General features: G+C 52.8%; 1 protein-coding gene and 1 long non-coding RNA gene across 2 annotated transcripts in view; both read left to right on the plus strand.

Annotated features, from left to right (window-relative positions):
• Nucleotides 1-22,512, plus strand: part of sfswap (splicing factor SWAP) — a 65,257-nt gene extending 42,745 nt beyond the window's left edge. Inside the window, exons 14-18 of the mRNA XM_064309565.1 lie at nt 5,844-6,160; nt 10,258-10,404; nt 17,302-17,460; nt 18,067-18,139; nt 21,777-22,512. Coding sequence (XP_064165635.1) covers nt 5,844-6,160; nt 10,258-10,404; nt 17,302-17,460; nt 18,067-18,139; nt 21,777-21,842 — 762 coding nt within the window. The 3' untranslated portion in view covers nt 21,843-22,512. The remainder of the gene's footprint in view (nt 1-5,843; nt 6,161-10,257; nt 10,405-17,301; nt 17,461-18,066; nt 18,140-21,776) is intronic.
• On the plus strand, nt 18,625-21,762 carry LOC135240198 (uncharacterized). Its single transcript, XR_010325615.1, has 2 exons — nt 18,625-19,081; nt 19,139-21,762. It is a non-coding gene; the product is annotated as an uncharacterized LOC135240198 (long non-coding RNA).
• Nucleotides 22,513-24,534: the final 2,022 nt, after the last annotated feature.

Raw genomic sequence — 24,534 nt, forward strand, 5'->3', positions numbered from 1 at the left:
CGCTCCGGGAGCCTCTGATCGTGAGGATTTATGACTCTCGCTCCACGGTCCTCCCGGTCTTTACCGCCCGCCCGTTTACGCCCCGCCGCCGGCCTTACCGCCATCCTGCCCGTGCGGGAGAACGCGAGCGGCCGCGGCCCTGAGGACCCGGGGCACCCCGAGCGCTTCCGCTGCTCCTCTGCCTTTGTTTGATTTTGTTTTTCGGTTTTTTGTGTTTGTTTTGTTTTTCTGCCACTCGATCGCGGCCGTGACGACGAGCGGAAAAGCCGCTGGGTTTTTCACAGATGGGGGATTTTCACAGAGGAGGGTTTTTCCACAGAGGGGGGGTTTCACAGAGGGGTTAGACAGGTTTTTTGGGGTAACTGGTGGCTATGATAGGAGGGAGACACCAGAGGCTGTCCCCAGCATACACCGAGCGCTCTGGGGACCGACATCGCTGCTGCTGCCCCGAACTTCTAACTGCACGAGGGGGCGGGGTTAATCCTTTTGATGGGCATCGCTGTTGATTGACGCGTTCGGCGTCCAATGGTCTCAAACGTCTGTGAAGTATGTTTAAAGTTGGATCAGGTTACAGGAATAAATCAGCCACATGCACACACACACACACACAGACACACACACTGCCAGTGGCCAGGGAAAGCCAAGCCGAGGTTCTGCTTTGCTGAAATGTGGTTTGAGTTAAAGTCCTACTGGCTCCAGCATGTTCCATAGAGACGTCGGCAGGCTTTATTTGACCAGCTTTATTGCATGCCGCTTGGGGCATTGGTTTATGTGTCAGTGTTTTATTACGGGGCGGAGGACGGATTCAGAACGGGCTGAGCTGAGCCTCGTGTGGAGGAATGAAACAGTCTTGTTTTCCGTTTGCTTCTCTTTAATTGGGCCGCTAGTTTTTTTTCCTTTCTCTTTCAAAGCGGAAACTAAATAAGAACTAAAAAAACTTGCGGAGAGTTTTGAAGTCGATACGTGCTGAAGAAACGAGGCCGTCTCCGCCCGGCTGGCTGCTCGGAGTTTTATCATAATTCGGGCTCAGCTTCCCTTAATTAGTTTGTGCAGAAATGTGAGGGAAAGACCGAGGCGTGTGCGGAGTTCTCTTGTCCCTCAGCCCCGAATGGAACCAATTAGAAGCAGTGTTGCCTTTCGCAGCCACGAGCGCAGTCTGACCTGGAGAGATCGTTTTTAGGGGGGGGGGGGGGGGAATTGGGGGCCGGGGGGGGGGTCGGGGTCATGGCGTGCCCGTGTCCCCCGTGCACGTTTGAGCTAGCTGATTGTTTCTCTACGGGGCCCCAGTCTTCTGCATTCAGAAGGGTTTTCCTCGAACGGCGGGCTTGGCGGCGTGGTCGTTCGGACGGGTTTTTCTCCGGGGCGAGACGTGGACGATGGCGCTTCGTGCGTCCGCCTGTCACCGGACGGGAGCGCGTGATTCCTTGGCAGTGGAACGTGTTCTCGGTGAACGTGATAGCCTGCAACTGTGGAGTCTTTGGCCAGACCTGGAGACCTCGGCTGGGGGCTGTAATTAAACACAGCGTGGGATTGTGCGACTTTTATTATATTGGCTTACTTATGATGGGATAATTGGTGTGCGTGTGTGTGTGTGTGTATAGTGGGTGTGTGAGAACTTCTCCCAGGAGGTCTGATGAAACCTGCTGAGCAGTTGAAACGTTCCCGCTGGTGTTCATAACCCTGCAAGTGCATCGCTCTGCACGTGTGAGCGCAATAATAAATAGATAAATAAAAGCAGACCCTGCTCCCCAAACCACGCGGCTCGTGCGTGCCCTTCCTCTGTTTAGCATGGAGAGCGCAGGCTGGGCGAGAAGGCTCGGTCCTTCTCACTGGCTCTCCGGTCAGAAGGCTCGGTCCTTCTCACTGTCCGGTCAGAAGGCTCGGTCCTTCTCGCTGGCTCTCCCCGCTGTTCTCCCTGACCCCCCCAGTGACTGAAGCTCCTCTTCTGTACTGTTCTCGCTTCTCTGTTTAATCTGATCTGAGAGCCGCTGCTGCTCTGCCAACACGGCCGTTCCTTTATTGCCTTTTGGCCGAAATGTTGGCTGTAGCCCTTAGCCTAGCGCAGCGGGCGAGAGGAGCAGGGTGGCGGTTTGCTGGACGCTTCCCTTTGTGCAGGACCGTTGGAAACGAAAAGGCGACCCTAGGTCCGGTGAAACCCGCCGGTGAGATGCATTTGAGATCGCGGCAGATCTTGCGTTTACGTGAACGCCGTCGAAAAGTGACTTTGAACCCCATTTTTTTGAACGAGCATTCACGAAGGTCCTCATAGACCGGACTTGAAGACTCTGGATTCTCTGGGTGGTTTTGTGAAAGAGGATCTGGCGGTTTTTTTGTCCGGAGGGTGGAGCTGCTTCCGCCTTACACTCGCTTCTTTTTTTGCACCGCGGGGCTTCTGAGCATCTGGCTTTCTGTCCTGCTGAATGGTGAACAAGTTAAGGCAGCGGTCTCAAACTCGTTGCCATGGAGGGCCGTGTGTATGCAGGCTTTCATTCCAACCAATTAACGCTGCCTTAATTCAGTCCAATTACTTCATTCAGCCATATGCATTTAACTGTATTGAAGCACAGAATATAGGCAAATTTTTATTTAGACAATGCGGGTCACCATCATGTGCAAACCTGCATCCCTAATTCAGCAAATAACTGAACTAATTATATAATCAAGATCTGAGGCTGGAATAAAGACCAGCATACACACGGCCCTCCATGGCACTGAGTTTGAGACCACCGAGTTAAGGTGTTCACTGAAGTGGGTGAGAGGTTTAGGCGGGTAGGAGGTTGTACATGTCAATGGGGCTTGTTGCCAAGGATACAGTTGGAATGCTCTTCTTGCGTCTTGCCCCCGCTGATCTTGATAGGTAGGGTTGGTTGAGAGAAGGTGGGGGCCTGTCAGTCTAACTCCCCTGACCCCCCCCCCCCCCCAAAATTCAGCCGGAGGGAGGGGCAGAGAGCACAGGAAACTGCTCTTGGCAGGGTGGGCTGGGGCTCAAGGTGGCAGGTTAATTATCGAACAGGCTGACCCGGCTGGTCCCAGATCAGTCCTCAGGGGTTTGGGCCTGTTTTTTTTCCAATGTCAGTATGTTGGTTGAAAACATATAAATAATTGAATACGCAGTGCCATGAAAAGCATTTGCCCCCTTTAGACAGAACATAATATTAGACAAAGAGAACCTGAGCAAACGCAAAATACACATGCTACTGTATATGCAATCATAGAGAAAATTAAACACATTTTCACAGCACTGTATTCATTGTTTTATGATGTACCGTTGCACGTGATCGTATATACGCTGAAATAAGACATCGTATGGCACTTCGGTAACGGTTCACTTTATTATTCTTTTATTATTCTGTATACCTGAATATTGTACCTGAGTATTGAATATTGATGAGACATTCTCTCTGAATATTACCTGAATATTGAATATTGATGTGACATACCTTCTGAATATTACCTGAATGTTTATGGGACGTACCTTTTGAATATTACCTGAATATTGAATGTTGATGAGACATACTCTGAATATCATTTAAATATTGAATATTGATGAGGCATACCTTCTGAATATTACCTGAATATTGAATATTGATGAGACATACTCTGAATATAATTTGAATATTGATGAGGCATACCTTCTGAATATTACCTGAATATTGAATATTGATGAGACATACTCTGGATATCATTTGAATATTGAATATTGATGAGACATCCTCTCTGAACATTACCTGAATATTGATGAGATGTACCCTGAATATTCTCGGAGGTATGCAGTACTTTGGCCCTGTCATTCACACACTCAGGCTGTGCACGGCCGTATGTTATAGGCTTACTTCATTGATTTATTCAGACCGTAGCCAGGGAAGAATAAGAACGAGCACCTGCCAGTCATCGTCACGGACCCAATTGTGTTTTGATGCAGCTAAAGTAAAATCCAATCTCTTCTGTAAATTGTCTTGCTGTTTTTTTGTTTGGTTTTTTTTTCTAGGGTTTACAAGTGGGAAGGTTGGGTTATTGAGGTTATAAAATAAGCGAGAGAAAAACAGACTGTTTATATTGAGTCTGCTCAATATTTAATGCATTTGCTTGAATTATCTGCGTGAGGATTATAAGAACACAATCTGCAGATAGACAATTACTATTTGGTTTGCAATGGCCTTATGTGGATTACACATTACCGATTTATTCCTGATACTCCCAAGAGTCAGCGATCATTCAGGTGTGGTATTGTGAGTAACATTAAAGTCTTTTAAACTGTCAAAAGTCTGGTTGTTGGGTAGCAACCAAGCGCTGGTCAGTTGGTTTGTTAGCTAGCTACCGTGGTACGTCTGTGCAAAAAAAATAAAATAAAGTTCATCGACGAAACCCGGATTGTATTAGTTCGGAACTGGGAACGGTATTGCTGCGCTAACGTTATTCTTTTACGATATTTTTTAATTGAAGGATTTTGTGAATATGCTGTTTTCAATACGTTCAGTATTTCAATATAAATGAAATTGTTGTATTGTCAATATTGATATGAGTTTCATATTTAAAAAAAACAAAGATCAGTTTGGAAATGTGGCTGGACCATTGAAGTGAACAGATTGTCCTTCTGGGTCGCTAGATTAAAAGGGACACGTTCATAAGCGGCTCTGTAGAGACGTTGTGCCCCAGACCGCGGTACCGGAGCGGTGTGACCCGTTTCATAGACAGAACCCCCCCAGCCCCCAGCCCCCCTCCCTTTCCAGGGGGATTAATTTCCCTGCCGACGGGCTCTGTGTGTGAGGGTGTGAGAGAGCCTGCTCTGGCCCTCGGCTGATTAAAGTCTGTTGGAGGCGCGATGCCGATCTCATCGCGTTCAGAAGCCATCAGATTTACACAAAGTGGGAAGGGGGCGGGCCGGCCTAGAGCGATGACATCACAGCCTCAGGCTGACCGATACGACCCGCCCATTATTGTTTTTGCCAAAGCTGCACTGTATTTATGGGGCAATACCAGTGTCTTCTATCCCTGGGGGGGGCAGGGATGGGGGCGGGGGTTGAGATGGAACTGCCCCCAGGGCGGGGGGTTGAGATGGAACTGCCCCCAGGGCGGGGGGTTGAGATGGAACTGCCCCCAGGGCGGAGGGTTGAGATGGAACTGTCCCCAGGGCGGGGGGTTGAGATGGAACTGTCCCCAGAGCAGGGGGTTGAGATGGAACTGTCCCCAGGTTGGAGGGTTGAGATTGAACTGCCCCTAGAGCAGGGGGTTGAGATGGAACTGCCCCCAGGGCGGGGGGGTTGAGATTGAACTGCCCCCAGGGCGGGGGGGTTGAGATTGAACTGCCCCTAGAGCAGGGGGTTGAGATGGAACTGCCCCCAGGTTGGAGGGTTGAGATTGAACTGCCCCTAGAGCAGGGGGTTGAGATGGAACTGCCCCCAGGTTGGAGGGTTGAGATTGAACTGCCCCCAGGGCGGGGCGGTTGAGATAGAACTGCCCCCAGGTTGGAGGGTTTTATAGCTCCAGGGTCTATATGCTTCTGCGGTCAGTACTCCTAGCATCTGGTCCCCCAGTGCTTCAGCACACCCTGGCTGTTAGTTCAGGTCGTTTATTTTGTGGGTTTTCACACCACCTGTCTGGTCTCGAGTGCATCAGCGCACAGACACACCAACTTAAAGGTAATCCTCATCTTCCACACCCCGTTATTCCTCTTAGAGGAAGGAAGAGCGCCCCCTTCAGGATTTGTGTTGGTTTGTGTTGGCGGTGTTTTTGGGAACAGGGTCAGTTTGTGCAGTGTATTGAGGGAAATCGCTGTCGAGTTTGGGAGTTGAAGTTTTTTTGGTCCTGGATGTAACCCCCTCCCCCTATCCCTGTTTCCACAGCAACCAGAGGTCATCTGGCCCCTCCCCATGGGCCCCCCGCTGGCAGTCCCCAGAATCCCGCCGCCCACCGTGGCCCCCCGGTCTCCAGAAACGGGCGTGGCCAGATTCAGGGACCCCCCCTCCTTGCCGCCGCCCGCGCCCCCTTCGTCGTCCTCCTCCTCCTCTACCTCCCGAGGGCAGGGCCGGGAGAGAGAGAGGGAGAAGAAGAAAAAGAAGCGCAAGAAGAGGTCCAGGTCGCGGTCGCGGTCCCGCTCGCCGTCACGGTCCAAAGCCAAGCAGGCCCTGCCCAGCGCCTACAGAACAGTCCGGAAGTCCAGGTGAGCCAGAGAACAGGTTGTTCCGAGGTGCTTACACAACTCTGCATTGAACCACAATATTCCCATCTCCTGGGTAGCTTGAGCTGCTTAAGTTTTTACACAGTGTGAATATAGCCCTGCTCCAGTCTGTTGTGGAAGAGTGAGATCAGAGGAGCAGTCTTCCTGAGCCTGCTAGTGGGCGGAGCCACTATCAGCCGTCAGTGATTCGCTGTTTCAGACCGGTCACGTTGTTATGCAGTGCAGTGCATGTTCTTCTGATTGGCTCATACCATTCCGTGAACGACAGCGCATAGGCTTCTGTTTTCTGAAGCTTTGGCGTTTCGTCGTCGCCACGGCGTAACCCCTGACGACGGAGTCACCAGCGTGAGGCTCCACGTCCAAGTGGGTTTAGATCCTGCAGCCCTCCGGACGTGGTGCCCCGCATCTGCCTGCAGAACTCTCTCCAAATCCCACTCATGACTTCAGCATCAGCACGTTAGCATTAGCATGTTAGCATCAGCACGTTAGCGCCAGCGACGCAGCTGTCTTTAAATGAGCAGACTTTCCTTTTCGACCAATCACTAGGCGCACCCCACCACCCCCTCCCGCAAAATGCCCCGCCCTCTCTTAACCTCCTGCCCTGAAGGCCCTTTAATTACTCCCTTTCCACCAATCACTTCTGAATTATTTTCTCCCCTGCAGTTTGTTAAATAACTTACAGCGTGCGAATTAGAGGCTTCCCCCAGTCTGACACACGTCCCACAGTGGCGCCCTGGGCGTGAGCTGTCCCGTTTCCGTGGTGATTGGGCCATGTGATTAGGTCCACTGGCCAAAGGCTCCATCCTGGCTCCAATCGCGGTGAAATTGGCTAAATTCAACTGGAAGCAGCTTTATTGGTGCAGTAATACACCTGAAGCTTGCAGCCCTATGATGTCTGATGTGTGTGTGTGGGGAAGGGGCGGGGGGAATGTTGTGTGTGTGTGTGCGTGTTTGTGGGAGGGAGTGTGTGCGAGAGGGAGTTTGTGTATGTGTGTGTGTGTGGTAGGGAGTGTGTGTGTGTGCGTGTTTGTGGGAGGGAGTGTGTGCGAGAGGGAGTTTGTGTGTGTGTGTGCGTATGTGTGTGTGTGTGCGTGTTTGTGGGAGGGAGTGTGCGCGAGAGGGAGTTTGTGTGTGTGTGTGTGTGGTAGGGAGTTTGTGTGTGTGTGTGGTAGGGAGTGTGTGAGTGTGTGTGTGTGGTAGGGAGTGTGTGTGTGCGTGCGTGTTGGTGTCCAGTACAGTCATGTTCTGTAGTATGTACCGCTCAGTCAGTGGGCGGGGTTGGGAGGCGGAGTCAGGCGGACCTGATGATGATCAGTGCGGACAGACATTGGCTCGCTCCCGGGTGACTCATTGCTAGCCCCGGTTTGAACCACTCAGGAACGTCTATTTTTGGAAGCCCTCGTTAGAAAAGGCGCACGTAGGACTTTTTTTAATTGAGCAAAATAGCCCTTGCTTTTGTGAGCCGCAGCCCCTGTCACACGCACGCACACACGCCTGATGAACACACCCATGCTCAGCGTCCTTCTGCCCTCTCTGATATCTAAGAAAAATCCCACCACAAAATCTTCAACACAAACACTCTCCCCCTTCATGCCATTTACTCTGAACTAGTTCTTTCTTCGTGCAAAATGTTCTCTGTTTGATGAGAAATAGGCCACTGTTTCGTTTTAACAGGCTCATTAACTCGAATCTTACACTTCTTACTTTTTCGGTCCGTGTTATGGTAGCTAGAGATGGTTTGTTTTGTAGTGTATTTGGGGGGGCGGGGGGTTTGTGAGCAATGGCTCTGATGTTACCTGTGTAGTATGTTGCTCCCATTACCCTATGTTAAATTTTCCACCTTTGTGTGTACAGAGCGTACTGAGTGTACTAAGTGTACTGAGTGCCCAGCTCAGTAAAACTCTGTTCTGCCCTGCCTCTCTTCACTGGCTGCTTGTGTTGCCCACACAGGTGGCAGAACATCCCTACGACTGTGGTCAGAATTGTAAACAGCGTTTTAAACGGAGCTTGGCTTCATCAGTTTTGAGTGCCTCAGAATAACATCAGACTAAGTAAGAGACCGGAAAACAATGAAAACAGACACGTGAAGAGGATGCGATATCCTACCGGTTTCAACCTCACGTTAAACAAGCGAGTGAAAAAATAGCGTTTCAACGCTGCTCTGTGATTGGGGTAATCGGGAGTTTCATCATCTGTTGACGATTGCAAACTTTAGTTTCGAACGAGGCTCGTTTTCAATGAAGCCGTGGTTTGGGGTGCGGGTCCTCAAGCCAGGCCGGGTCCCACACACACTGCCAGTGTTCTTGACGCCTTGGCTGCACCTGTATGGTTCGTATAGGATTCTATCACCAGTGGTTTCTGTGACGACAGAACGGTTTCCTCTGTCATCTCCTTTACATTTACATGGAGGAAAGATGAGATCTTTTCCTGACCCTTTCTGAAGGGAAGATCCTCTCATTAGCTGGAGATGACGTTATCGTTTAGCTAGGCTAGTTATTCGCTTTCCTGAGGTAAATCTCGACTATGGAAACAAATCAGCTCGTCTGCACGTGGCCGAGCAGCCAGTCGCAGTGAGATAATTGCCAATCAAAACACTGCAATTTCGTACTTAGAGCTGATTGCTAACTGAGGTGTCCGCACACCCTACACATGTATTGAGCCGTTGATCATTTCCGAAGAGGGATCACGAAATGGAGCGTCTCTGCTAACAAATTTTTTCTTGATTTTTCAATCATAGTAAATCAGTTTTCCAATAATGATATTTCCTTATTATTTTCTTATATGTTTAGGCAGGGCAGCCTAATGCATTGGAGGGAAAAACCCCGGTGTCATTATCCATCATAACTTTACAAGTTCCAAACCAAACAAGTTCAATGGTAAATGGACTGCATTTATACAGGTTTGCCAAAAACAACTGCATAAAGCGCCTTACAATGAATGCCTCTCATTCACCCATTCACGCCACTCACACACACACTCTCATTCACCCATTCACGCACACACACAACAGCTTGCTGGGAGCAATCGGTGGTTAGGTGTCTTGCTCAAAGACACTAAAACAGTTAATTTACCGAATTCCTCACTCAACACCATATGGCAAGAGTGTCTCCTTGTTTAAATTACGTAATTGTGTATTTTTTGTTTGAGTGTTGGTGTATCTTCACATCCTGTGTATGTGTGTGTGAGTGAGTAAGATCTCCAAGTGTGAGCAGAGAGGATAATAGATTGGTTTTGTTCGTAATGTAACGGTCGGTAACATTACATAAGAGTCTTCACAAAAATCATTTTGAAAGCGTTTTTTTTACGGCGGTTGAACTCTTGAGTTTGGAGATATCATTAATAGCGCGGATGAGCCATAGAGAAAAGACGGGCCTGAGACTTCAACAGCGGTTTCATTTTATACATGATTGCACCATTCATGCGCCCGAGGCTCTTAGAGACTCAGAGAATAATGTACGCACTTCCTGCTGGCCGGCCGCTCAGGGGGCTAATTTTAATAGTCTCCCAGGTTAGCCGCCTCGTAGCTCCTTGTTTCAAGGCGCGTTTTCTCGAAACCTCGAGTTAAATTAATGTAAATTCAGCCAGTTGGACCAAATCCCATTTTCATAGCCCTCCAGCACTCTGTACTCCAGCGTTCGTAATGTTTTATTTTTAAGCACGCTTGAATCAATAAAGCAGTCCGTGTGTGTGTGTGTGTGTGTGTGTGTGTGTGTGTGTGTGTGTGTGTGTGTGTGTGTGTGTGTTTTTTTTTTTTTTTTTTGAACCCCTCGGCCTCTTTCTGCTTTGTGAGGTCCGGGGGTGTGTGTTTCTGTTTGTGAGGTCCGGGGGTGTGTGTGTGTGTTTCCACCCGTCGGCTCTAGCCTGTTTGTGCCCTGTGGGGTCCGGGGCCAACGAGGCCAGAGAGGAACAGGCTGTACCAGGGTTGATCCCGGTTGAGTCCGACGGGCTCAGCGAGCGGGCGGAACGCTGGGAGCAGATGGTCACACGCCGCTTTGATTGGCTCGTTACGCAGTCTGCCGTCTCCAGTCTGAACGCCACTCTCTCCGACCCCGCCCCACCCCCCTCCCCTGCGCCCCCAGGTCCCGGTCCCGCACGCCCAGCAGGAGAGAGAGGGCCACGCATTCGGACGAGAGGAGGCGCGACGAGAGGGAGAGAGAGCGATACGTCCCCAGTGCCTATCGCCACGGCAACAGCCCCGGCTTCAGCAAGAAGCGGTCCAGGTCAAGGTAGGGTCGAAACCCCGATTCCGCAGGTGATGTTGTTTGCTGGTCTGGAGGGAATGGGCCTATCTCTGTCTCCGTCCAAGCCTTTGATGTTACACAAGCCTATGGGTGTGGACGGTGGGTAATACCCCGCCCTCCAAGCCGCCAATCAAGTTTTCATTTTGAGCTAGACTGCAGTATAAGATTAGTGAAGTGATCATCGAAGAGACTGATGCCTCAGCTGCTGAAGGCATAAGACAAATTAAACACCAATGCCATGTGCCTTGCCATTTCACACCTTATTTACTGACACTTTACAAATAAAGTGTACAATGACAGGCACACAATCCAAACAATAATAATATTTGAACTATTGTACATAATACTGTGTAATAATACTATTGTACACACCGGCGTGATACCACCTGCAGGTGGTGCTTCATAATAATAGTAATACCTTCTTTGGACGAGCGAATTTCCCTGCGGATCGCTGAAAGTAGGCCGTAGCTTCCCGAAACCCCGCATTGCACCACAAGCCCCACGGAGGAGGACCGTCACCCAGATAACACCAGAGGGACTAGCCCTGGATACGGAGAGCCGAACCGAGACCCAGCCCCGGATACGGAGAGAGAAACCCAGCCCCAGATACGGAGAGCCAAACCCAGCCCCGTATACGGAGAGCCAAACCCAGCCCCAGATACGGAGAGATAAACCCAGCCCCAGATACGGAGAGCCAAACCCAGCCCCGGCCCCAGATACGGAGAGCCAAACCCAGCCCCAGATACGGAGAGCCAAACCCAGCCCCAGATACGGAGAGCCAAACCCAGCCCCAGATACGGAGAGATAAACCCAGCCCCGGCCCCAGATACAGAGAGCCAAACCCAGCCCCGGCCCCAGATACGGAGAGAGAAACCCAGCCCCAGATACGGAGAGATAACCCCAGCCCCAGATACAGAGAGCCAAACCCAGCCCCGGCCCCAGATACGGAGAGCCAAACCAGCCCCGGCCCCAGATACAGAGAGATAACCCCAGCCCCACATACGGAGAGCCAAACCCAGCCCCGGCCCCAGATACAGAGAGCCAAACCCAGCCCCGGCCCCAGATACAGAGAGCCAAACCCAGCCCGGCCCCAGATACAGAGAGCCAAACCCAGCCCCGGCCCAGATACAGAGAGCCAAACCCAGCCCCGGCCCCAGATACGGAGAGCCAAACCCAGCCCCGGCCCCAGATACAGAGAGCCAAACCCAGCCCGGCCCCAGATACAGAGAGCCAAACCCAGCCCGGCCCAGATACGGAGAGCCAAACCCAGCCCCGGCCCCAGATACAGAGAGAGAAACCCAGCCCCAGATACGGAGAGCCAAACCCAGCCCCAGATACGGAGAGAGAAACCCAGCCCCGGATACGGAGAGATAAACCCAGCCCCGGATACGGAGAGAGAAACCCAGCCCCGGATACGGAGAGATAAACCCAGCCCCAGATACGGAGAGAGAAACCCAGCCCCGGATACGGAGAGATAAACCCAGCCCCGGATACGGAGAGAGAAACCCAGCCCCGGATACGGAGAGATAACCAGCCCCAGATACGGAGAGAAACCCAGCCCTGGATACAGAGAGAGAAACCCAGCCCCGGATACGGAGAGATAAACCCAGCCCCGGATACGAGAGAGAAACCCAGCCCGGATACGGAGAGAAACCCAGCCGGATACGGAGAGAGAAACCCAGCCCCAGATACGGAGAGAGAAACCCAGCCCCGGATACAGAGAGATAAACCCAGCCCTGGATACGGAGAGATAACCCCAGCCCCGGATACGGAGAGATAAACCCAGCCCCGGATATGGAGAGCCAAACCCAGCCCCGGATACGGAGAGATAAACCCAGCCCCGGATACAGAGAGATAAACCCAGCCCCGGATACAGAGAGATAAACCCAGCCCCATATATGGAGAGCCAAACCCAGCCCCGGATACGGGGAGATAACCCCAGCCCCGGATACGGGGAGAGAACCCCAGCCCCGGATACGGGGAGATAAACCCAGCCCCGGATACGAAGAGCTGAACTGGGCGGGGCCCAGAAACGGTGCTGCTTTAATGAACCGGGCTGGCTTACGTTTCGGTGCGCCCCACATCTTCCTCGCAGTTGACGGGAACGCTCTCTTCTTTCCGTGGAGTCTCAGGAAGACGTCCCAGACGCAGAAACGTCAGTCAGCCCGTTTTCATTTAAACCCCAGGGTGTCTGAGCTCCGAGTGTTGAGGCCCTCCTTAATTTGGGTTAGTCCCTCTGCAGTAATCCAGGTAGCGGTCCTTCCCGTATGTGTATTGGGCTGTCCCGGCTGTGAAGCCCATTTAATCCTGTTTTATTGGCCTGGCTCCAGCGTGTGTGGTGTTATCTATCTACCCTCGGGCCTTGCTGCAGCTTCGTGGCCTGTGTACCCCCAGTTTCCCCCCCGCCATGAAGGATTAGAACCCAGATTCCTGCCCAAAAAAAAATCCCACATACCCTCGTTCCCCCCTACCCCCAACCCCCAACCCCGACCCCCCTCCTCCTCAACCCCCGAGCCTGACTTTCATCCCAGCAGAGCTTGCATTTAATCTGCCGTTGGAAAGCCTTTAATCGGGTTCTGACACAGGTGCCGTAACTTAAAAAGACCCATTTGGTAGTTGATGAAAGTTTTTTTTCTTTCTTTTTTTCCCTCCCTGTTTCTATTTCTCCTCTATTAATATCGGCCTCTAAAACATGTAGGCCAGTGGTCTCGAGCGATTAATCTTAAGCTGCTTAATTCTTTTAGCCCTGGCACAAATTCATTAATCAAGCAATCAATTACCCGGAATGGATTCTGCATTAATAATCAACCTCGAGGCGCAAATTAGCCAAAATAAACTGAGGAAACTTTTTTCTCTCTTTTTTTATTATTTTAAAATGTTATCTGGTTTTGAGCGCAAACACGCTCACAGCCGCGCGTTTCTTTCTCCGCCTGTAACTGTGGATGTGAGATGTGAAATCCGGGTCGGTGTTCGGTTAACTGCGCGGTCTGAAATTGATGGACGGGGGGGAGACTCCTGGAATCAAAGAGGCGTTTCAGTGACGCGTCCGGGAATTCAGAAACGGGGATTGAACTGGCTTCGATTCGTTAAAGTGAAAGTAGTTTTTGATTGAGAAGCACTGCGCTCGAGCTTGCTGGTTAAAAAAAGTTGCTCTCTGGGTTTTGCATCGATGGAAAATCCACGCGGGACCTGCCGATGAAGAGGGGAGGGTACCTTCGGGGCGCTCGGCTTGTTTTTTTAACGGTTGCCCCCTCTTCGAGGGTTCCTGGCGCACCTGCGCTCCAGGAGGACCGAGGTGCCCGATGACTCACAGCGTGACGGAGTCACACCCACCTCCTCATCGATTGGCCGGGCCTGTTCTCTCGCCAGCTGTGTCAGGAAGGTCATCTCACACTTACGAGGGGTTCGATCTCAAACGCACCTTCTGACCACCGGAAGCTTATGGAGCTCACGTCCTGAGAGAGTGCCAGTGAAGGACTCTGTGGACAGGACGGTCTGGTTTTTGGCTGAGGAAGGCGGTCAGAATGGGGGTGGGGGGGGGGGTTTGGGTTTATTCCTCCTTTCCTTTGGCTGTGATTAAGGCCTGAGATTTGGGAGTCGGCCTGTCGATCTGTCTCGCCCCCGCCACTGACCCGGCCTGCTATGGGGGAGGCGGGGGGGGGGGCCCACTTCAGAAGGTCTCGGCCCCCGCCAGTCAGGAAGCGCGGCTGACATTTAAAAGAAAAGAAAGTAGAAAAAATAAAAGCTCTGCCTCCCATAAAACTTTTATTTGTTCTCCCGAGAGAACCGCCAGGCCTCCCTAAATCAGACCTCACGCTGGACTGGGCCTCCAAACTTCACAAAGACGCGCGCGCCGCTTCCTGGGGACGGAAGAAGAACATCGACGCTCGCGTCAGTCAGTCACGCGTTGTCAGGACTACCGATCGGCTGCGAGGCGCCCGCGGTCTCGCGCGACGCGTTCCTGTCGATCGCACGGAAGCTGCGCCGCCTCTGATTGGCCGTCACGAGAGAAGCGGGGATGTAAATGGCACTGTCACATCCCCGCAGACAGGAGTGATTTTTCTCGGTGAAGAAGGGGGGGAGCTGTGGAATATTAATGCTTCCAGCCGAAATTACCTGACTCCCTGCAGCGCGGCGGCGCTGGCGGTTAGCCGGCGTAGCCGCGGCTGGACGGGCCCGAGCCACCTGGCCTCGGCCGCGATGGCGGGGCTCAGCGAGCGCTCGGCGGGGAGTCGTTGGCTCTTATTTTTCTGTTGTAATTGAAACCGCGCGTCCGGGCAGGGAAAGCGGTTATTTTACCTCCCCTTCTCCCTGCGGACGGCGGTAATTGAGGGTGTCTGAAAGTGTGTGTGTGGTCTGCATCCAGATGAGCTTCAAACGGTGCGATAAACTCGCACTTCTCAGGTGAAAACTCGAAACTTCATTTTTAAATAAATATTAGCTCGTCCCGCGCGCAGATGTTCCGGAAACTTTGATCGCTTCCGTAGCGGAATCTGGCTGGCTCCGTTGCGGCTTTGACGCGGAATCCGGCGGCGTTCTCCTGGTTTCGTACGATGCGTTTTTTGTGATTGGCGTCGGAGCCCTGGGAGAGCCGTCCTGTCAGGGGCCGATGGGAGCGTCCTGATCGGTGCTGTCAGGCGCCGGGCCCCGGCGTCTCAGCCGTCCAGGAGTCAGGCGAGAGATCTCGTCTCCTGGGCTAGAGGGGAGCGCCGCTCGTCTCCTGGGCTAGAGGGGAGCGCCGCTCGCTCTCTCGTCTCCTGGGCTAGAGGGGAGCGTCGCTCGCTCTCTCGTCTCCGGGGCTAGAGGGGAGCGTCGCTCGCTCTCTCGTCTCCGGGGCTAGAGGGGAGCGTCGCTCGCTCTCTCGCCTCCTGGGCTAGAGGGGAGCGTCGCTCGCTCTCTCGCCTCCTGGGCTAGAGGGGAGCGTCGCTCGCTCTCTCGCCTCCTGGGCTAGAGGGGAGCGTCGCTCGCTCTCTCGTCTCCTGGGCTAGAGGGGAGCGTCGCTCGCTCTCTCGTCTCCTGGGCTAGAGGGGAGCGTCGCTCGCTCTCTCGTCTCCTGGGCTAGAGGGGAGCGCCGCTCGCTCTCTCGTCTCCTGGGCTAGAGGGGAGCGCCGCTCGCTCTCTCGTCTCCTGGGCTAGAGGGGAGCGTCGCTCGCTCTCTCGTCTCCTGGGCTAGAGGGGAGTGCCGCTCGCTCTCTCGTCTCCTGGGCTAGAGGGGAGCGCCGCTCGCTCTCTCGTCTCCTGGGCTAGGGGAGCGTCGCTCGCTCGCTCTCTCGTCTCCGGGGCTAGAGGGGAGCGTGCCGCTCGCTCTCTCGTCTCCGGGCTAGAGGGAGCGTCGCTCGCTCGCTCTCTCGTCTCCTGGGCTAGAGGGGAGCGTCGCTGCCGCTCTCTCGTCTCCGGGGCTAGAGGGGAGCGTCGCTCGCTCGCTCTCTCGTCTCCGGGGCTAGAGGGGAGCGTCGCTCGCTCTCTCTCGTCTCCTGGGCTAGAGGGGAGCGTCGCCGCTCGCTCTCTCGTCTCCTGGGCTAGAGGGGAGCGTCGCTCGCTCCTCTCTCGTCCCTGGGCTAGAGGGGAGCGTCGCCGCTCGCTCTCTCGTCCCTGGGCTAGAGGGGAGCGTCGCTCGCTCTCTCGTCTCCGGGCTAGAGGGGAGCGCCGCTCGCTCTCTCTCGTCTCCTGGGCTAGAGGGGAGCGCCGCTCGCTCTCTCCTCGTCGTCCTGGGCTAGAGGGGAGCGCCGCTCGCTCTCTCGTCTCCTGGGCTAGAGGGGAGCGCCGCTCGCTCTCTCGTCTCCTGGGCTAGAGGGGAGCGCCGCTCGCTCTCTCGTCTCCGGGGCTAGAGGGGAGCGCCGCTCGCTCTCTCGTCTCCTGGGCTAGAGGGGAGCGCCGCTCGCTCTCTCGTCTCCTGGGCTAGAGGGGAGCGTCGCTCGCTCTCTTCTCGTCTCCGGGCTAGAGGGGAGCGCCGCTCGCTCTCTCGTCTCCTGGGCTAGAGGGGAGCGTCGCTCGCTCGCTTTCTCATCTCCGGGGCTAGAGGGGAGCGTCGCTCGCTCTCTCTCGTCTCCTGGGCTAGAGGGGAGCGCCGCTCGCTCTCTCGTCTCCGGGGCTAGAGGGGAGCGTCGCTCGCTCTCTTGTCTCCTGGGCGAGAGGGGAGCGTCGCTCGCTCTCTCGTCTCCTGGGCTAGAGGGAGCGTCGCTCGCTCTCTCGTCCCTGGGCTAGAGGGGAGCGCCGCTCGCTCTCTCGTCCCCTGGGCTAGAGGGGAACGCCGCTCGCTCTCTCGTCTCCGGGGCTAGAGGGGAGCGCCGCTCGCTCTCTCGTCTCCTGGGCTAGAGGGGAGCGCCGCTCGCTCTCTCGTCTCCTGGGCTAGAGGGGAGCGCCGCTCGCTCTCGTCTCCTGGGCTAGTGCGTAAACAGAGCCCTTATGGGCATCTTACAGGAAACATGCCCTTCGCCCACAAAACAGTAAACACCGCCTGTACTGGGAGCAGGGAGGAAGATGAGCAGTTGTCCTCTCTGTGCTGACAGACAGAGAGACTCATTGACTGACTGACTGACTTGCTGACTGACTCTCTCTCTCTTTCTCACTTTCTTTCTCTCTCTCCCCCTCCTTCCCTCCCTTCTGCTGATGCCTGCAGTGTAGTCTATTCAATCAGTTCAGTAATCCTCGAACCAAATCCAGTCCCTGTGTACGAGTCCAAAAGAGAGTGCGTCCGTCCGTCTCTCCCTCCCTCCTTAGGGCTCAGACCAAGAGCCAATTAAACTCCAGTCACACTCAAATGGAAGTGAAACAGTGGAGCTGGGCCTGCCTGACTCTGCCCAAAATGCGGTTTCTAGAAGTTTCTGCAGTTGGGTCCTGGCCTCTGTGGGTCTGACTCCCCTCTCTTCCCCCTCTCTCCAGATCGCCCCGTGAGAAGAGGAAGAAGAGCTCCAAGTCGCAGGTGAAGACGAAGGCCTCCTCCTGCTCCCCGTCCTCCTCCCCCGGCCGAACAGGAAACAGGAAGCACTCGGCCAGCCTCTCCCCTTCCGGCAGCCCCGCCTCCAGCCTGGGGACGTCCAGGTACTGCGCTCCCATTGGTCTGTCAGCCTGCCAATGTCTGTCCAGCTGCCTGTGTAATAATGGCTGGGTTTCTGTGGTTGTATGAGTCGCAGGTCACTGGGTTCATGGGAACGTTCTGATTGGCTGAGGCTCCTCAAGCATGTGATTCTGCGCTTAATGAGTGTCCTGCTGATTTGGTTCCCATAGACCACTTAACTAATGACTCTGTAGCATGAAACAGCAGCACCTGAATCCCATCGAAAACCTCATTTCCAGTGATGTATGAGTCGCACTTGGAGTGTTTGTGTCTGTGAGGGGGGTGGGGTGTGGGGGGGGTGGGGTCTGAGGGGGGGTTTGCTCTTCCTGAGAGCAGACAGTTTGTCGTGTTCGCTTTGTTCTAAGGAAGAAACGCCGAAGGAAGACGCAGAGCGTTTTTGAGCAGAAGCGACAGCTTTATTGAAGTGCCCCCCATACCCCATCTCCCCCCCCCCCCCCTTCCATATTTCGCTGCTCGCCGCCCGTCTCTTCTCCCGTCCCGGGTTCTCTGTGTTCGGCGGGCGCCATGACGACCGTTTGAGGAGTCATCGCTGAAGGCGTGTCTCGCGCTCTGTGCCTCTTGTTCCGCAGGGGGGGCTCTCTGGAGAAAGACAAGCAGGTGTCCTCGGCCATCGTCTCCTCGGTCCAGGCCAAAATCACTCAGGTGAGAAGGGGGGGGGGGCGCTGGGGTCGATTTATCACTCTGACGCTCTCGTCCAGGCTGTCGGGGCGCGACGGAACGTCACGCGCATCGCAAGAGCTCCCGGAACGAGGCCAAAGACGCAGGAAGAGCGGACTCATCGCTGATGCTGTAAACGCTCATGAAAGAGCCCGCAGTGCCAGTGTCACTGCTGATCCCCACTAAAGAACGCTTCCCTTATGCCACAGAGCAGAGCGGACCGAGCTGAGCGCTCAGAAGGACTGCATTGTGTGTACTGCATTGAGTGTGTGTGAGTGTGAGTGTGTGTGTGTGGGTGTGTGTGTGTGCGTGTGTGTGTGTGTGTGTGCGCACGTGTGCTTGGGTCTGTGTGTGTGTGAGTCTGTGTGTGTGTATGAGTCTGTGTGTGTGTGTGCGTGTGCGTGCGTGCGCTTGTGTGTGTGCGCACGTGTGTGTGTGTGTGTGTGTGTGTGCGTGCATGCGCTTGTGTGTGTGTGCGTGTGGATGTGGGGGTGTGTGTGAGTCTGTGTGTGGGTGTGTGTGCGTGTGTGTGTGTGTGTATGAGTCTGTGTGTGTGTGTGTGCGCTTGTGTGTGTTTGTCTGTGTGTGCGTGTGTGCGCTTGTGTGTGTTTGCGTGTGTGCTTGCTTCCTCAGCATACTCTACACGCACTCAAGCCGTACTCATGAAGCCGCTCTGATTTGTGTGGGAAATTGAGGTTTCCAGGGTTACACAGTTCTGTTCTTTCTTGATTGGTTTGTGCAGATATGGGGAAGGGGGCTGGTACAGATATAATGTAAAGGGCCAGGATGTACACGCACGCTGCTGATTGGTTTGTGCAGATATGGGGAAGGGGGCTGGTACAGATATAATGTAAAGAGGCTGGATGTACACGCACGCTGCTGATTGGTTAGTGCAGATATGGGGAAGGGGGCTGGTACAGATATAATGTAAAGGGCCAGGATGTACACGCACGCTGCTGATTGGTTGGTGCAGATATGGGGAAGGGGGCTGGATGTACACGCACGCTGCTGATTGGTTTGTGCAGATATGGGGAAGGGGGCTGGTACAGATATAATGTAAAGGGGCAGGATGCACGCTGCTGATTGGTTAAAAGCGCTGGGTGGAATGTGTTCTCTGACTCTGAGGCAGCGGTGGTGGTGTTGGGTTACTATCAGTCTGCCATCAGGTGACTATAAAGCAGCAGAACCTCCTCTCACACGCCGCACACTGAAGCAGCAGAACCTCCTCTCACACGCCGCACACTGAAGCAGCAGAACCTCCTCTCACACGCCGCACACTGAAGCAGCAGATCCTCCTCTCACACGCCGCACACTGAAGCAGCAGAACCTCCTCTCACACACCGCACACTGAAGCAGCAGAACCTCCTCTCACACGCCGCACACTGAAGCAGCAGAACCTCCTCTCACACACCGCACACTGAAGCAGCAGAACCTCCTCTCACACGCCGCACACTGAAGCAGCAGAACCTCCTCTCACACGCCGCACACTGAAGCAGCAGAACCTCCTCTCACACGCCGCACACTGAAGCAGCAGAACCTCCTCTCACACGCCGCACACTGAAGCAGCAGAACCTCCTCTCACACGCCGCACACTGAAGCAGCAGATCCTCCTTTCACACACCGCACACTGAAGCAGCAGAACCTCCTCTCACACACCGCACACTGAAGCAGCAGAACCTCCTCTCACACGCCGCACACTGAAGCACCAGAACCTCCTCTCACACGCCGCACACTGAAGCAGCAGAACCTCCTCTCACACGCCGCACACTGAAGCAGTAGAACCTCCTCTCACACGCCGCACACTGAAGCAGCAGGCGGGCTTTATTACATGCCCCCCCCCCCCCGGTAAGGGGACCCTGAAAAGCAGCCCAGCGCCTAACGCTGACCGGAATGTGTGAGCTGACCGCTAGGTGTGAAGTGTTCTGGGAAGTGCAATCTCAGATTCTCCTCAGCGCCGGAGTGCGCTCGGTTCGACAGAGTCGCGTTCATTAAAGCGCGTGCACACCGTAAACACACTCGCAGTACTTCCACGGGGTTCACCGTCCATCGGATGAGAGGGGCAGTCCCTTTGTGTCTGACTCCGGTCTCTTAATGTAAGCACGTCTTTGGGTAACGTTTTTGCTTATTGAATTGTAGTCTGGTTCTGCGGGAAGTTTTCTTTTTTATACACAACAAAATGGAGGCCGTGCGCTGGTATGCAATGCTAGTTGACTGGTCATACCGCCCGTTTTTACTGTGTGCCTCATAACCGACCACACCCGGGTATATCGGCACAAACGAGTTCCGTTATTTCAAGCTTCCACCGGCGGAACGATGCGAGAGGCTGCAAAAACGTCTGGGGAGACGGAGAAAACATTTCTGTGGCAAAAGAGACTGTGCTTTACGGGTTACTGTTTCAGTTAGGGGGGAAAAAGGAAAGAAAGAAAAGTGTGATTTAAAAGGGTCACAGAAGTAGATATGGGTCTGGGCAGCACACGGTGGTTTGGAATGGCTCAGTGAGGCCTTAACTGCATCATTTATGGCCCTCTTTCTCTTCAGACGCCCCCCCCCGCCCCCCCCTTTGGGCTCCCGGAGGTTCACTGCCAGTTTAGAAAGACAGTTTGGCTTCACTTCCCCCTCTAAGCTGTTTGAGAACTTCAGATGGTCAACAAAAAAATAATTTTTGTTTTCTGAAAGTAATTGAAGAAATGAAAATGCGCTTCTTAACGAGAGCGTGAGGGCGGAGGTAGCCGGGGGCAACGGGGCCTGCAGCGGCTCTGCCTTTGAGAACGCCCCCACCGCGCCCTTGCAGAAGGACCCAGGAGATCGACTGTCCCCCCAGCCTAATCTGCAGTCTCTTCCCTGGGGGGTTCTTTTTATATGCTCCCTCCCCTTAATGAGCCATGGAGGGTAGGCATAATGGTAAAGGACAGAAGTGGTGTTGAACAGATATTGCGTTGGGACAAGTTTAACGGCATACTATGCAGGATGATTTTTAACCTTGAAAAGATCATAAAATAACCATCCTAAGGCACATCTGTGTTGTTTTGGCAATCTCTGTCTTTACGCACTTTCACCAAGTTCATTCACCTGTTGATCCTGTGAGTAACATTTCCTCTAGCCATCCAGCTAAGCCTCCAGAGATTTTTTGACCGAAATGTCAGGTTTTCAAATTACATTTGAAAACACTTCCGGCTTGTGGTCCTGACTGAACGATGTAATGTCGGCCTGAGTGATTGTTGGGAGAAATTTACCAGTAGTTTCAAATTAATTAGCCGTTCTGTGACTCAGTCGGGTTGCTCAGGGATGAAGTTGGTCGAAGATGGAGGAGGAGACTTGTTTGATTGTGAACTCAGGACCACAGCAAGGCTAAAGAAGCCTGCATAGTATGCCTTTAAGCTGTTTGCTCACGGTCACTCTAGAAAGGTGAGCCCGGTGTTGGTGTAAAAAGGGCTCTCTGCTAAGCACAGGACAGGGTGACATGTTGGTGATGGATCACTCCTGAAGGTTTTTATTTCAAATTCAATTTCAAGGTGTTTTATTGGCATGATGTGCACTGAGTTACAAAGAACAACAGTAATAGCAAAAAATAGATAAATAAATTAAAAAATGTAAAAATAAAATAAAATCTCTGTCTCTCTAGGATCTGATGGCCAAAGTCCGAGCCATGTTGGCCGCCTCGAAGGACATGCGGACCGCCCCCTCCTGAAAGTGGGCGGGGCCAACCACAGCCACGGAGAGGGCAGGATCCAATCACAGCCTTCCGTCTGCTCGCCAGGATAGCAGAGTCTCCCAGCCAATGGAGAAACGGCATTCAGCCTGGTGCACGAGCACGGGCTCGAGCTGTCTTTTTAGTTTCGTTTTTTGGGTTTTTTTTTTTTTTCCCCGGATCCCTAACTGATGTCTACCGGATGGTAAAATTTCTGCTGTCAGACGAAAGTGGAACTAAAGTGCAAGTTGATTGTTGAAGTTCATACCGGTCTTCAGCAGAATCCAATGCGTCCTATTAAAATGGCCGCTGGCTACAATTTTTCCAAGTGCTCCCAACTGCCAGCATTCAAATTCAGTTTGAGTCGGGCGGAAGAACAGAAAGGTTTTGAAAAGCATCCTCCGAATGTGGCCTCTGTTGTTTTTTTATATTCGCAGTTTTGCGGTTACGTTTGAAAGACAGAAGGGCAGAACTTCACCCTTCCGTGAAGGGTTTTTTTTTTTTTTTTTTCCTTCCTCTTCCTCTTTTGGGACTTGGTCCAGGCCGAGCCCATCCTCCTCTTTTCTCCTTTTCAGCTGTGTGGCCTTCAGTCTCTTCGTTTCTTCAGAGCTCAGCGTCACACTGCTTTGTAAAACAGCGTTTGTCAATAAATTTGAATAATAATTAAAAACTCACAGGCTCAGACTGGGGTTGTTGTGACCGTGAGAGGACATGGGGCCTGCTCTATCTTACATACAAATGAGCAGAGATTTAAAATGCAGAGACACAAGTACAAATACTGCATTTCAGATACAGGGACACAGCATTGCATTTAAGATACAGGGACACACAGCATTGCATTTCAGATACAGGGACACATCAGCATTGCATTTCAGATACAGGGACACATCATCATTGTTTTTAAGATACAGGGACACACAGCATTGCATTTAAGATACAGGGGGACACAGCATTGCATTTCAGCTACAGGGACACATCAGCATTGCATTTCAGATACAGGGACACATCATTATTGTTTTTAAGATACAGGGACATACAGCATTGCATTTCAGATACAGGGACACATCAGCATTGCATTTCAGATACAGGGACACACCAGCATTGCATTTCAGATACAGGGACACACCATTATTGTATTTAAGATACAGGGACACACCATTATTGTATTTAAGATACAGGGACACACCATTATTGTATTTAAGATACAGGGATGCATCATTATTGTATTTAAGATACAGGGACACACCATTATTGTATTTAAGATTACATGATGCACTTTGAGGGAACAGTTGGCAGCGATCGAATCCTCGCTGAATGCTTGTGTTTAGTAGTCCTGTAACGTCTCTGCTGTGTTCATCCCGGCACCAAAAATGTATTCCCTTTCACCTTAAACCCCATCCGCCAGGCGCACTTGTAGTCTGAGATGCAGTCTGCAGTCCGCAGTTCGCCTCTAACCGTGGGATTTTCCCATGGCAGTTTATTTGATTTTGTGACTGGGTTTGTTCTGACACTTTCCCCTCGATCCCCTCTGCAGCCGCAGAAGCTCACAGCCGTTTTCTAGAGCCCGGTCGCGTCAGGGTGCGGGACGCCTGGCCGGTCGTTGCTCTGCTGGCACCTTCCTGTAGAAGGGGCTCTTATTTGTGCTGTCCTGTGTGGGGACAGGTGTTTGGTAGGTGGGGTGTGGGGTGTTGGGCCAGTTACCCAGCAGATGAAGAACTCTTTATTTTCATCAGCTGTTTTCACTGTCGGAAAAGTACTGATTACTGAATGCGTCAATACTGATGAATTAGCTATGACTTATTCCTCAGAGCCAGTGGCAGACTAGGGTGGTGAATGACACATCGATTCCAAGCACGAAATCATTTTGAAATGACTGCTAAAAATCATGCGACTTTCATTTTAAAAAGCCATCGATTTATTTATGTCATCAACGTCTGGCTTCGACATTGACGTGTACTGTAAAGTGAAGTGGTTTCCTGATTGAACGTAACAAACCTCTACCTCTTGAACGAGCTGTTAATCAATATGCATATTGGTCGACCTTTAACATTTTCTACTGGTGCGAACAGTGTTAAAAATTAAGTGTCTGCCCCTTGTAATGGTTCAACAAACTTCTATGCAAAACAAAGCCTTCTTGTTTGAGACTGAGAACAAAGCAGTGAGTTGGCTGTTTGGGAGATCATGGGGCAGTTTGGGAGATCATGGGCATTGTAGTTCTGAGCCGTACGCGCGCACCCTGCATTGTAGTTCTGAGCCATAGGCTAGCACCCTGTCCGCTGTACGATGGGAGATCATGGGGCAGTTTGGGAGAGCCTGGGCATTGTAGTTCTGAGCCGTACGCTCGCACCCTGTCCTCTGTACATTGGGAGATCATGGGGCAGTTTGGGAGAGCCTGGGCATTGTAGTTCTGAGCCGTACGCTCGCACCCTGTCCTCTGTACAACGGCTGTGTTGTGGACTCTGATTCGAGGGGGAATGACAGTGTCCGGGTACGGCCCTGACTCAGCCAGTCTGGGAAACGGGCATGTAGTTGGGAATGGGGTAGGCTGGGCGGAGCCTGGATTTTGGCTTACCTATGTGGCCCATGACGTGGTAGTGACGGATAATCCATCAATCAGCCTCAAGGTCCCAGAGCAAACAAACATTGAGCGAAGATAGAACGACTATTTGTGTGTCCTGCAGTCCCTTGCAAA

This window comes from Anguilla rostrata, chromosome 14 (genome assembly GCF_018555375.3).
Source record: "Anguilla rostrata isolate EN2019 chromosome 14, ASM1855537v3, whole genome shotgun sequence".
In the NCBI taxonomy this organism is placed as follows: Eukaryota; Metazoa; Chordata; class Actinopteri; order Anguilliformes; family Anguillidae; genus Anguilla; species Anguilla rostrata.